Source organism: Agelaius phoeniceus, chromosome 9, assembly GCF_051311805.1.
Source record: "Agelaius phoeniceus isolate bAgePho1 chromosome 9, bAgePho1.hap1, whole genome shotgun sequence".
Lineage (NCBI taxonomy): Eukaryota > Metazoa > Chordata > Aves > Passeriformes > Icteridae > Agelaius > Agelaius phoeniceus.
In genome coordinates, this window is record NC_135273.1 from 12,199,476 (window position 1) to 12,213,296 (window position 13,821).

The window sequence follows — 13,821 nt, forward strand, 5'->3', positions numbered from 1 at the left end:
AAGGACTGCTCCAAGAGGCATATAGTGTTGCCTTGCCTTTGCCTTAAGGTTGCTGCAGTATTGATGGGATGTCATCTGGAGTCATGTTTAGTATTACAACTGGGGGATGCCTTAACTAATCCAGCTGACTGTGAAATCTGTCTCAGTTTTACCTTCTCAGCCAGAAGAACTCTTAAGCCTTTTAACTGGGTTCTCAAAGAAGCCAAATCTAAGTGTGTTACTAAAGAGGCTGAAAAATCCAATTAACTACTATGGTCAATCCCAGCATGAGGCAATGCCTCTTCTCTCGGACTGACAACTGCAGCAGATGCTGGGGGCACCTGCCCCAAGCAGGGACTTGGTCATTGCTCAGTGAATCTGAGCCTAGGTGGTAGCAACAAAGTTAGAATGTGGTTTTTAGAATGTGGTTTTTAACTCAAATGTTAGTTTGACTCATTCTGCTCTGGTGGTGTTTGTCTCTGAAGTCTGTCTCCCTGTAGTTCCTCTGAAAGCTTTAGCTTGGAAGGTTGGTTTTCTTTTTTTTAAGGTGGTGAATGGGGATGCAAATCTGTCCAAGCCCATGGCAAGGTCCCAGGAACATCTTAAATCATATAACTTGGTGTCTTAATCCTTGTACGAAATCTGTGGTATGACATGATCCCTGCAGACTGAGGCATGTGCTCTTGTTTGTGTCCTGATGAATCACACGTGTGCCCTGTGCTCCTTGCATTGTTTCCTACAATTAGGGCAGAAGCAGGGATGGTGCCATTTGGTGCCATTTGGCCTGTTGATGAGGATGGCTGGATGAGATAGTTTGCCAGTCACTATTTTATAACTTCACAAGCATGTACTGACAAGATTGCTCTTGATCAGAAATTGTGATCTGCTCCCTCCTCATACGATTAACCTTCTTGGCTGTATGTACTAATTACTGCATGGAATTTAAAAACAGCAGATTCTGGCAGAACATTTTGGTACTCACATAGCTGTTGCTTTTTTTTTTTTTTCTTTTTTTTTTCTTTTTTTTTAGGAAGATAAAGGAGTTAGTAATAAAAGAAGGATAGAGTAGGCAACAGCATAGCAGTTAAGGATCAAACAAGCTTTTTCATTTAATTACTGGGGATATACATCTTGGGCCTGGTTCTGGAAGAAGTTAGTAGTTAATGATCTCAATGTGCACCTTGAATTCAGTCATCAATGACAGAGCTTCCTCTTCTCATGACTGAGAATTATTTTTCCTCAGGTAGTGAATTTGCTAAACTTCTTGTAAGTCTATTGGCTTTTTCTTGATGCAGTTATTCCCCAAAGACCTAATTTTCTTTCCTGATATTTTTTTTAACAAGACCATACATCTATTTTTTTTTTTTAAACAAAATTTTCATATAACTAGAGGAGCATCCATTCTGTGGGTTTGGGGTTTTTTCCAAGGCAAAACTATTGCTTCTGTGCTCAGGTGCACTAGGAGAGAGCAGAATTTGAGGAGGAGCTGCCGCTAAGTCAGGCAGATTTCATGTCCTTGCAGCATCTGTGCGTGTGTGACCCAATTCTGCATCTTCAGTCAAGATGTGAATCTGTCCACTCCAATCCCACGCTCCAAATCCAGTCTGTAGTGTTCTGGCAGAAGGAAGCTGATCTCACACTTCTCCTTGTACACCATATTTTTAAAGTCACTGCTTAAACTGAAGTGCTTTGGACTTCTGCCTGAGGCTACTGACGAGAAGAGCAGATAGGAGACTTCATTCTGCACTGCTTCAGTTTTCTGCTGACAGGACGTGTGGCCCATTAGATGTATAGGATCACTGTCATCTTCTGGGTGGCCCATATGCTGGGGTGGGATGAAGATGGGATAAGAGAGAAAGAGATGTTTGTATGTTGTGTGGGTTTTTTGTTTTGCTCCTTGGCTTTTAAACTGAAGTGTGGGGACAGGGTGCAGGATTAGGGAAAAGAATGTGTTTGTGTTCTTTGCCATTCCCAGTTCAGCATCGGTGCTGCAGAGAGCCCTGTGTCCAGGGAGAGGGCAGGGAGACTGGGTGCAGGCAGGGCTGCAAAAATGAGGTGTGGCTTGAGCACAGCCATGGTAGAACAGTTTGAACCCTGCAAATGCCTCAGAGTGTCTTCAGCCAAGCACAGAGAAAGCACTTGGTACCTTAGGGGATATAATGGCATTTCTCTTGGTTTTAAGAAATTCTCTGTTCTCCATCTGCTCCTGTTCTTCCTCCCTCTTCTGTCTGTCAGTGGCAGATGGTATTAACGCTGCCTGCGTGGGTTTTTCCTCTCTTGCACAGAGAGTACTGGTATTTTGATTTTGGCACACTGGGTAAGGCAGGTGAGAAGTGCATTTGGGAGCTGGAGCAGAGGGTGATGATCCTCAGCCACCCCAGGAATCTGTATGGGGCACAGATGGGTCTGGCTGGCTGAGAGGAGCAGATAAAATCTTCCCTGGGCATTTTGGGTAACTTAGTCTCATGCTGGTGAGCATTCTATCCCCAGATTCTGGAAACTGGATGTAGGGTGTGTGTATCCTTAGCTGTTGAGAGAACTCACCCCTAAAATAGCACTCCCTGAGTGCATCCAGCTGTGGGCATGGCTTCACACCTGTCCCATTGGAGCTGGCCTGTGTCCAGGCCGTGTGACAGCACAAATCCTCTCTCCAGTTCACTCTGGATGGCTCACCAACCAGAAATGGCTGGAAGCTTTACTTCCAGAGGTGTCCAGCAGGGGTTACAATACAATATACACTGATTATTGGCCAGCTCTGCCTGGACACTCCAATGCTGCTGAGTGTTCTGTGTTTGGCAGCATGGCTCCTTCACAGTTGGGACTTGACTTTTGCTCCATTTTTTGAGCCACACAGGAATCCCAGCATGTGTACATACCTGTGAGTTTCCAAGTGCAACGTCTGGGGCTCTGCTGCCCTCCTCCTTGGCAGGGCTGGAGACTGGTTTTTTCCTCAGAGGGGTGATGCTCTCAGTTTGTACAGCTGTAGATGGGGATTAGCATTCAGATATTCTAGGCACTTTCCAGCAAAACTTGGAACTGGTACAAAACTGTATGTGCAGGGGCTGTACCCCAGGGATCATGTGGGAAACAATCCCCACTTGCCATGTGGAAAGAGTTAATGTGAGCAATGGCTGCCAGAACAAAAACTAAACAGTCCTGGATACTTCTGGGTCTGTGAACAGGATTAAAATGGGGTTTTGCAGAAGTAAACAGAGTGGAAAATTGGGACTAAGTTTTCTTTGTGTTTGTACTTTTAGAAAGGATGAAGGACTGGATGAGGCTGTGAAAATGCAGCTGTGAGCGTGTCACTGTGCAGTTTGTCAAGCACACGATCCTCTGGCCCCTCTCCTCCGTTCCAACTCAGGAAAGGGCTCCCTGGTTGTGGATTTCTCCCCTGCAGGAGTGAGTTATCCAGATGATGAATTTCTGAGGCACGCTCGAGTCACGTGCAAGCCAGATGTGAGCATTTTCCAAGCAGTGTGTGTGGGTCTGGCCTGCGCCAGCCTACGTGGCAAGTGGACGTGGTCTGAGGTTGGTCTGCAGCGTGGTGGTGCCCCTCAGCTCCCAGTGGGATCATTTCTGCCAGGGAGAGAGGAAGGTGCTGGCTGTGCCCATCACTGCAGCCCAGCACCTCTGCCCCCACCCCTCACACTGACAGGCCCTCCCCTGGCTGCTCGTGATGAAGCTGAACTTGGTGAATAAGACTAAAATTAAAGGCCTTATTTAATGCCTGCTGCCAATCCTCTTACTCAGATACTTTAGCTGGATTTGCATGTTTGATAATCCACTAGTCAAATATTTTTTCAAGATACAGCCCTCTTGAACAGATGGCATGGGGAGTGGAGGTGATGTTCAGCTTCAAGTGTACAGAAGAGGAGATATCTCTGCAGGGATGAGAGGTTTACTTTAAAATGCAGTCTCCTATTGGGGAGAAAAAATAATATATGTGTATTCCTTCAAGAACTATCTTAAAATACTTGCTCTAAATGTGATGCATCAACATCCCACAGACATAAGAGCAAGGAAAGCTTATTTAAGCTACCCTGGTGTGGGACAGCTGCTTGCCCAGCAATTACAGTAACAAATGAATTGTGGTGGTACCTAAGAAGTTTAATGTCTGACCAGGCTCACACTGAGCCAGGCACCAGGCACAAATGTTGGTTTTGTTTAGGTTTCTCTGGAGCCTGAGGGGAGAAGCATCAATGGCACAGTTCAAGAGGGTGCCCTGAGTAGGACTGCGTGAGATAGATCAAAACACTTGCAACCTTTCTGTGCCATCCTCCCATTTCTCTGACTATCTGTTGTTCTCTGCCTAACTGAATGAATTAATTGTGTGAGCCAAGAATGCATGACAATGGTTCCAGTTCAGATGAAGGCTCATCTGCCTTTTTCCTCTTTCCAGCTGTGTTGTAAAACTGCACACAGACTCTGTATCAGAGGAATTCTCTGGTAAAAGTACTTCCACTTCTGGGGGGAGCTTAGCAAACCAAGTATTTCTGTCTTCTTCCCCTAGTCTAGGACTGTTGCATTTTAGTGCCTTCCCATTTAACTGAAGAGTCAAGGCCCAGCTGAAGGGGAAGGGACTAGAGGAGAGAAACCTGCAGAGAGGCTGACAGAGGATGGTCAGTGGATCTGGGGGATGGAGATTTTGGAGAGGGCCACAAGGATTGAGCATGGTGCAGATGGAAGGAGAAACAAGCCCCACGGTTTTGGGGTTCCTCACTGAGCTTTCTGCTCTTGACTGGGCAGCCTCACCTTGTCCAGAGGAGGAGGAGGTTGTTCCTTTGCTTGTCTGAGGAGTGCAGAAAGGAAGCAAGAAGGTGGAAAGTAGAGGCAAAATCCCAGCAAGAAGCCCTGGACTGAGTAGACTGAGCCTGGCTTTTGGGTTCTTTACCTGCTTGGGGCAGTAAGGTGTCCCACCTGAGGCCCCAGGACAGCAACATAGTGCTTCATGTATACAGGCTTGTCTTCCAAAATGTAAACTGAAATACAGGCTCAACTTCTGTTTTCTGTTCTGCCATATGTGATGAACATTGCAGCCAACAAGGCTCTAGGCCAATTCTAAGAAGTGGACACATTTAAGGAACAGTGTGGTCAGCCCACTTCTTGCTGACTTGTCAGATACCACTGTTGGCATGAGAACACACCCATTCCTCAGAAGAAGCATTTATTTCCCCCAGCTCCAGTCTGAGGAATCACTGATTGCTTTTCTTTTCACCTCTCCAATTAAGACAGGAAGGGTAGAAGTCTACAAAATGAGTCTGCAAAACACTCAACTGCACTCATGGAACAGAGCACTGTTGGAAATGGACCAGATGTCAGTATCTCTTCAGTATGGCCACTTGTTCTTATAATCCCTTTCTCAGTAATTTAAGTTGCACTGTAAGAGCTGGGAGATTTTGGTATTCCCAGTAATGTTAAAGGCTTCATGAGAACAAAATAGTTTTATTAGTTAAATGGTCCTGGGACTGTTATCTTCTGTGGAAGGCCACTTCCAAAGAACAGGCTATACCTGTGTAATTAAACTCTTTGCCCTCCAAAGCAAGGTGGCCACATCCAGATCACTGGTAGGGGCCTGTCTTTGACTTGTGCTAATTTCTCAGCTATGCACAGAAATCATTTGGGGCAAGGGTTACATCTCCAGAACTACAACCACACTGAAACTCATGGCCAGTGTGATCCAATTGCCCACAGTTACTGCAGGACTGTTGTTAGGAAATATGTAGCTTAACAAGCTAGACAGCTTTTTGTTTTAAAAAATGCTTGTTATAATGGTCCCTGATTCTGTGATTCTGCAGGAGAGTGTCCCTCATGGTGCTGGCAGCAGTATCAAATCATGGATGCTGGGCTCAACACTGAACTGACATTCTGACAGTGTTACTAACAAAAGGAACCTGTATCTGCAGCTTCTGCTAAAATGCCCATGGAGGAGGAGTTCCTCTGCACCTGCTGGGGCAGGAGCCCGCCTGGATGTGCAGTACTGATGTGTACCATGAACATGGTATCTGGATTTTGGTAGATGGAGCTCATGCATTTGATTCTAGACTGACTCCAGCTATTGTAGGTTTTTGTGGAAGCTTGTTCTGCTCTAACTGTACAAAAGACAAATAGTCTGCTGCTAAAATGAGATGAGTGGAGCTGTATCACAAGCATAAAGCATTAGTCCCCAGCAGTCTGGCGCCTGCTCTCTTGCCAGAGGTGGGAGGAGCAGCAAACCAGTCTCACTGGCAGCACAAAAGCTTCTGCTGAAATCTAGAATAATATGTTTCATGTTCACCATAGCAACCAGCCTAATTTTGTCTTCAAATTTTGCCCTTCAACTCCTTCCTCTTCTTTCACACCTGAGGAACCCCCTTGACCCGTGGGAGGGTTGCCCAGCTCCCTCGTGGCAGCTTGAAAGCGATGGGATGGGGTTCAGCAGCCACTTCCAGTGACGTGCCTGCTGTGCTGCTATTTCTGTGCAGTGTGGCTCTGAAGGAAAGCCTCCTCTGTGCTCCTCACAACTGCCTCAGCCTCGTGACTTAGCTGTAATTTATGGATTCATGTTCCTTTTGAGTTTTTAAAAATAATTCCGGTAGGAGGAGTTTGTTCTGGCTCCAATTGAAGTCGGCAGCAGGGGCTGTGGGGACTGGTGTTAAGAGCAGAATTGGGATGCCATTGCCCTAGGAGTGGCCTGCTTTGAGCAGGCAACTTTAATTTTCCTTCCAGATACTGAGATTTCTCCCCCCTGCACTTCCAAGTGATCAGAGACCAGCCAGTGTTCGGCCGTGTGGCAGTGGGGGAGAGGAGTGGCAGGAAGCGAAGGTTTGTTCGTTTACTATTACCAATCCCATTGGAAACCAGGTCCAAGCCTCATGCAGAATTCCAGTAAAACCCTGTCCTAAAGGGGAAACCTGGGGCTGTTCAAAGCTTGTGTTTTGTTGGCTCAGGCACAGCATGTTTCTGAGGCCTCTGACCTCCTCCCCGTATGCTGGCTCCCGCCGCGGCTCTTCGTTTGAGCTCTCTGTGAAGTGGAATCTATCACTAATGTCTGATATTTTTATTATTTGTAGGGGGGACTCTTAAAAGCTGGTAGCAATTAGAGCTTAAACGTCTTGGAATAAAAAAAAAAAAAAAATCCCCAAGAAGGAAGTTTAATGCTAAGCAGATGTGCAGGAGCAGCTGAAATATGCTGGCTGTCTTCTGCTTCAGAAGCAACCTCATCCACTTCTAGCTGCTGTCAGGCTGGGGCAGCTCAGAAGTGCTGCTGCTTTTATGCTGCTTCCTGGGCTGGGAAGCCCACACTGGTGACCTGTGGGATTGTTTACCAGTTAATACTTATATTGCCCTTCTTTTCTGGCTTAAGCCAATAGTTTTGACAAGGAGAAAAAATACTTTGTTAAAAAAGAGGTTTTTTTGAGAAATTGATAATTGCTAACAGAATTGCTTTATTTATGGTGAGATCTCACATGGGTGTCTGTCGATATGGCTACTGTTGATCTAGGTTTAAACTCTCTCTCTTCTTGGGTAGACAGATCCAGAGTAGCCCTAAACTTGTGTTAAGTGCAGCCTATTCCCTCTAACTTTGGGTGTTTCTGTCTTTTGCTGCAGCTTGGGTGGGGGCAAACTTTGAAACTTCCTCACTTACTCTTGTAATACATCATCTGCTTGATTTATCATTGTCATATTCAGGTTCTTCTGTCTGGAAAAAGATCTGACAGCTGACTGAAGTTCATACTCATGCTCTGAAGGCAGTGGAAGTCTATTCAAAAGCTAACAGACAAGTTGCTGACAACAACTCCTTCACACCCCTTCCCGTGCGTGCCCCGAGTCTGTAGCAGAAACATGCTGCATATTCCCCCCATGAGCTACAGCACAAGTTGCTGTGCCAGATTATTTCCTGTTGCACTCCACCAGTGCAAAGCCCTTTTCATTTTTTCTTAAATGGCAGTCCAAAGTAAATTATTGTTATTTACCACTGTGTATTTTGCAGTGTATTGTGACAGTGCAGCACATGGGTTTGGGAGTCAGATGGTTGAAAGAGTTCAGGATTTTCTCCAAGCTGCCACTATAGAGAATTTACTGCAAAGTAGTCAAAGTACTGAATCCATTTGAATTGCAGTGCAACTACACAATGAAAATTGTATCCCTAATTTAAAGAAAGGATTTCAAAACCTCAGCATTCCCTCAGTGCTGAGAAAACAGCAATGTGTTTCTTGGACCTCTGGTTTCCATCGGAAAAGTTTGAAAGCTGTTTCTTAATGTTTGTATCATGCTAGCAATTCCTCAGTTACATATGTACAGTGAATCTGTTACATTACTATCTGTTAATCTTTTCACTGTCTTAGAGATGCTCTGCAATTCAAAACACAGTGACAAATTCAAACACAGTGACAAGGCCACCAGTATAGCCTGCTTTCCTCTCCAGTTAGTTCATGGGTTCATCTTCTCTGTTGTTAAACAGTTGGGTCCAGAACAGCGCTCCCCATTGCAAATAGGTTTTTCAAATTGCATGTTGGGGTTGTCAGAATTTAGGAAATTCTTAGATTGTGATATAAACATTTCTTTCTAGATGTCTCTTCTCCCAGGCAAGGAGAGAGTAACAGCTGCCCTTCTGCCCCTTCATCCCAGAAGGGGAATGTTTGTTATTTAGAAATGGGGGAAAATCTGTTGACTTTCCAAACATATTTCTAGTGTATTTAAGAAAAAATTAACACTTAACATTTGAAGATTATTCCCAAATTCCCAAGCCATGTATTTCTACCTCATTTCACGGAGGGGGAGGGAAACATTTTGACCTTGTTGGCAGCAACTCCTATCAGCTTTCTCCTTAACCTGATCTCTGTCTCATTCATTGGTTTAAAAATTGATTTTCTAGTTATACTCTGAATGTACCTTTATTGGAGCTTTGTACTCTTTTCTATATTTGTCTATTGTTATTTTCCTTAATGCAATTTCAGAGTAACAAGATGCTTGTAGAAACTTATATGTGTTTGCTAAGCTCAATTTCAGTTGTCTATGTGTCTTTTGGGTATGATTAACAGCTGCAGAGATAAATAGTTTTGTAGGTCTGAGGCTTAGTAAGTCAAACTGTCTCTTGGTATGTGTCTTCTGAGCTACTGGGAATAAGCTCAGGGCATATCTTTTTCTTAGAGCTCAAAATTGGATCACCTACAGATCAATTTCAGAAGTTCTGCAAATCCACTAAAACATAAAAATGAACTGGGTGTTTCTTATGACTTGACCTTCCTCTGAGTCCCCGTCATGCCAACACTACTCTTAAGAAAAACTTTGTCTCTTTCAAAGCTGTCTTTACTAACTCTCAGACCTTCTGATATGACTGGTTTTGACTGTTTTCTTGTGTCTCTAATTACTTTCTTTTTTCTTGGCTGCCCTTTGATTGGATTTCAAGTTTGGATGTCCAGTTTGTCTGAGACTCCAAAAAAGAGTGTCACTCCAGGTAAATTCTTGTGTCTTGGTGTTCTGCATGCTATTAAAACCAGAATTCTCTAGTTCAAGCTGTGTGTGGTTTTGGAGTTGTCTTGAATGTGAATCTCTGACAGTGGATACCCAGGACCTGTTGTCTGCTTGTGTATTGGTTTTTCATGATGCATGATTTCTGGTAAGGGAGAGCTTTGCTTTTCTGATGACTGCCTCACCTTGATGCTGCTGCTAGCAGGGGTTAGTAGTTTGCAGGGTTTTATTTCCCTTGCCCAACTCAAAGCCTCAGTCCAAGGCAGCTTCCCCTTTTGTGGTGGGTTGAGTCTGGCCACAGCTGAGTACCTGCACAGCTGTGCTCTCACTATTCTATGGGGGAGAAACTTTATGGGTCAGGATAAGGCAGAGAAACATGACTGTGTGCTCCTTATCCTTCTGAAATGCTCTTTGCATTTCCCCAGTAAATAGAAGTGTTTTCACGTGAAAAAGATGAAACTCTCATTAAGATGCAAAATTTTCAAGACAGCATCAGCCTCCTTGTTGCAGTGAGTCAGGAAGGAGGAGGAAGCAGGGGAGCAGCTTTAGGTGAGGTGTCAGGGGCTTGGGAGCAGTAGTCCCATACAAGGCAAAAACTCAGCTTTATAGCATAAGGAATCAGGACTTCTGCTGTGTACCCAGTGGATTTATTCTGCAAACATTCATCACTTGACATGGGATATCACAGAAGAATTCTCTTCTCCTTCAGACTTAGAAGGAGAGATCACAAGTGATAGATCCTGTGTCTGTACAGGATGCTGGGCTGGTCACTCAAGCAGTTAAGGCTACATATAGGTCCTGGGGCAAGGAAAGATGGAAACACTCCTGCTGATTTTCATACCAGATTTGGTAAATATTTAAGTTCATGCCCTGTTGAAAGTATGTGAACAAAATCCCACCATCCTTGATGGATGAGTGCTTGCTTGTCTGAATTTTTTTGCGAGCAAGACTGCTGTGATTGCAGCAGTCAGAAGTTGAATATTTTCTTGGGGGGTTCTGCCTCATATTTGCAGAATAGGTCTAATTTGAGGGTGGTAACTGGATATAAAAGTGCAGAAATATCTGAAGTATTCAGTCACAGGAGCCTGCTGCTTCGTAGGGCATGGGGGAGTTGAGACAGAAAAACAGAATGACACTGAGCAGGAGAGAAACATGTTAAGGAGGAGACAGAAGAGGTGGTGTCCCTCAGGAAAAATGACAAGAACCCCTCAGATTACCTGGCTGGGGGGTGAGGTTGGGTTTCTTTGACTCAATAGGTCTGTTGGGATTGTTTCATGTTGTGATATATAAAATGGCAAACTAAATGCCAAGGTTTTTAGCCTTCTCAAAGGGCAAGGAGGCAAAGTTTCTAATAGATACAATTTTTTTCCTTCTGCTTACTGCTTTTAGCTAAATGCATGTTGCTAGAGTGGCAAAAAAAAAAAAGTGCATGATGAGTGTGCAAATATAAGTGATTAATTGCATTGCATGGTGCTCGAGAAGGTGAATGTTGATACATAGTGCTGTTCAAAAGTCTTTTGTATATTTGGCAAGTTCTTAGCTCCCCATGCTGTTCTAGTTCATGTGTCCTTTCAGTTTCTCATCCAAATGAATCCCCAGTTTCCAAAATAGCTCTTCTTCAGTCCAGATCTGCCATAGGCTGTATACTGACATGTCAAGCTGGTAGATCAGACTTGAATTTGGATGTGATCTTTACTTATGTAGTACATTTATGTGTCCTAGCTAGGCTGTGGCTTGGAGATGAGAACAGAAGCCAGTTTCATGCTGCCCAAGCTCTAGCTCAGGTTCTGAACCTGCTCCATGAAGTGGGGACTCTAACCAAGACATTAAATTGGTTTCATTTTGTACTTTGGAAAAAGATGGGTGCCACACAGCCACACCCTGGGAGCTGCTGTGGTGGGACTCCAGTTTGGTCACCCTGCCTGCTGTTAAAATCCTTGGCTGGTCTGCTTTGTGCCTTGTGGAAGGATGGGAATGTGTTGCACCACTGAGCAGGACTAGGACGAATGCCAGAGTATATTGGTGACTTCAGCCTGGTGGAAGACCCAGTTTGGCAGCTGTGTGAAAATCTCCAAGCAGTTTAACAGATTTGTGTGCAAAATACTACTAAAGTATTCTTAACTGTTGCTACCTGTAACCTAGTTGGTTGGAATCACTGTTCAGAGAGCCAACTTTCCAAGAAGGAGTGGAAAGAGGACTCAACTTTTTACTTTCACGCTCCTGCCTCTAATTTTTCTTGGCTTTATTTTAAAACCTAGCAGATCAAAAATAAAAAATAAAATTCCCGAGACCAATAGGCTCCACTTGGCAAAGGTCAGCACTGAATTTTTCTGTTGGTCAGGATTTCATTGGAAATGCTGCAGAGGGCTGTAAAGAGGGAAGAACTGAACTGGAGCAGCTGCTTGAGAGAGCTCCTGCCATTTACCAAGGGCCAGGCTCATTCCTCAGGTGCTCCCCATGGAGGCTGTGTTTTGCTGCTGGTTTTAGCTGTGTGTCACACACACGCCAGGGCTGGAAGTCACAGCCTACAGTTAAAGCTGCCACTTGTCCAGACTCCTGAAGGCTCACCCAGATCTTGGTCTTGGAAGTGACAGAAAGTACTATGTGTGTCTTGTAGTGGGGAATGAGTCCAGGCATCCAGTTAATCTTTTGCTGCTATGAGTGCTGATCACAGTCTCTTCTTGGTGGCAATGTGTGCTGTTGGTGTGGGCCCCCTATAGCTGTTTGTAGCAGCAAGGCAGGAGGTTAGGAGAGATTTAGTGCAGCTCATGCAGTTACCATCTAGACCAGATCTTGGCATATTTAGCCAAAAAGATAGCGAGAAGGGCTAGAGTTTTGGCTACTATTGCCCCATGTCCTGAAAGGCTTACAGAGCACATGAGCAAGGAAGGTAGATGGCTGGATGGATGCTCACTTAGGGAGAAACTTCTTGTACATCAATCACAGCTGCCAGCCTGGGGTGAGAGGGTTTACATACTGACCTGGCCATTGCTCAGTGCATGATGCTCAATCTTGTTTTATTTTTTGGGCTTTGGACAAGGTTTTAGGCTAAACTTCTCTGGCTTTGAGTCTTCTGCATTACCAAACCATTCCCTTTCTGCTTTCCACCCATCTCTAATAGCAAGGTGTCACCTGCTCCTGAAATTCTCTTCTGAAAATGCAATAGAGTGTACTTTGTGCTTTGTAAAAGAGCTACCTGGCCAGGCTCAGGGAAGAACTACAGAAATCACAGTGTATTAATAACCCATTTGATAAACTTGTCCAAATGTTTATTTCATTCTATAATTGGCAATAATCCAGACCTTGAGACTGGATTTGTACTGAGTTTCTGAAGTAACTGTGGGAGGTGATAAACTTTTGTCTCTGTCCCTAAAGCTTTGTGGCTCAGGGCTCCTGCACCAAGAACCTCTGAGCACTGAGGCTGAACACTATTAGGATTGGGAGGATTGCTATCTGGTGGGAGGGATGAAGATGAATCCCCTTCACTCACAGCTTGTGGCAGTAGTAGTCTTACCTTCAGGAATAATTGATGTATAAATACAGTCTGAATTTTGGTAAGTGGCAGCAGGGCTGTAGTGCAGGACTATCTAGGAGATGAGTCAAAGCCCTGATTGTTTAGGGCACACAAAGAATAAAAAATGAACAAAAATCCAAAATAACCTAGACAAGGAAAAAACCCTCTCACTGAATAGAAGAGAGATCCTAGACTGGGAAACCCAGTTTTGATCTGAATCCATGTTGTCCCCATAGAGATTTGTAGCAGGCTTCATTAGTCTCATCTCACTGCTTACTCTAGGAACTGGTTATTTTAAGAACTGCTTTTCCAACACTGCTGAGATATGATGAACTCTTGTGTACTCTCACATGCATTACATGGCAAAGTCTGTTTTATCTTGTGTGCAGTACACACTTAACCCAATTTTTAGATGGAACTAAGCTCTCTATCTTAACACAGCTCAGGATGAATCACGGGGAGAAGGCTTAGAGAAAACATGCAATTTTAATGTTTATTTATTATAGTCATGCGGTCCTTCTGATAAGAAAGAAAAGAGGTGAAGTTTTTAGGGGAAGGAATCCCATGTGTTTAGAGCTGGGTGTATGATTGCTGTAAGGGGTTAGACTGATCTGAGGATTTTAAGTAGGCTTGATGCTATTCTGGGCTTTTTTTTTTCCCTTCATCCTTCCCCAAAAGGAGTTTTCCAGAGATACATAAAAGTTTACCCTTCAAGAACTGGCTTTAACAAGAAACCGCAGCTCTAGATCCAAGCTACCGCAGTTACTCCTCCCTGTGTGTGGAAAAGTGCAGAGCTCTGCCATTATTTCATGGAATGCCAGGACACTGGGGGCTGTGGGTGCCAGCCAGCCCAGCGTGCAGGCTCTGCACGTGTC

General features: G+C 44.4%; 1 protein-coding gene across 6 annotated transcripts in view; it reads left to right on the forward strand.

Moving 5' to 3' along the window:
- The window catches only part of SH3PXD2A (SH3 and PX domains 2A), a 245,734-nt gene that overhangs the window by 156,962 nt on the left and 74,951 nt on the right, over positions 1-13,821 (forward strand). For 3 of the 6 annotated variants that reach the window (XM_077182919.1, XM_054637312.2, XM_054637313.2), the window contains exon 7: positions 9,371-9,418. The exons of the other annotated variants lie outside the window; for them this stretch is intronic. In XM_077182919.1, coding sequence (XP_077039034.1) covers positions 9,371-9,418 — 48 coding nt within the window. The remainder of the gene's footprint in view (positions 1-9,370; positions 9,419-13,821) is intronic. 6 annotated transcript variants of the gene reach the window in all.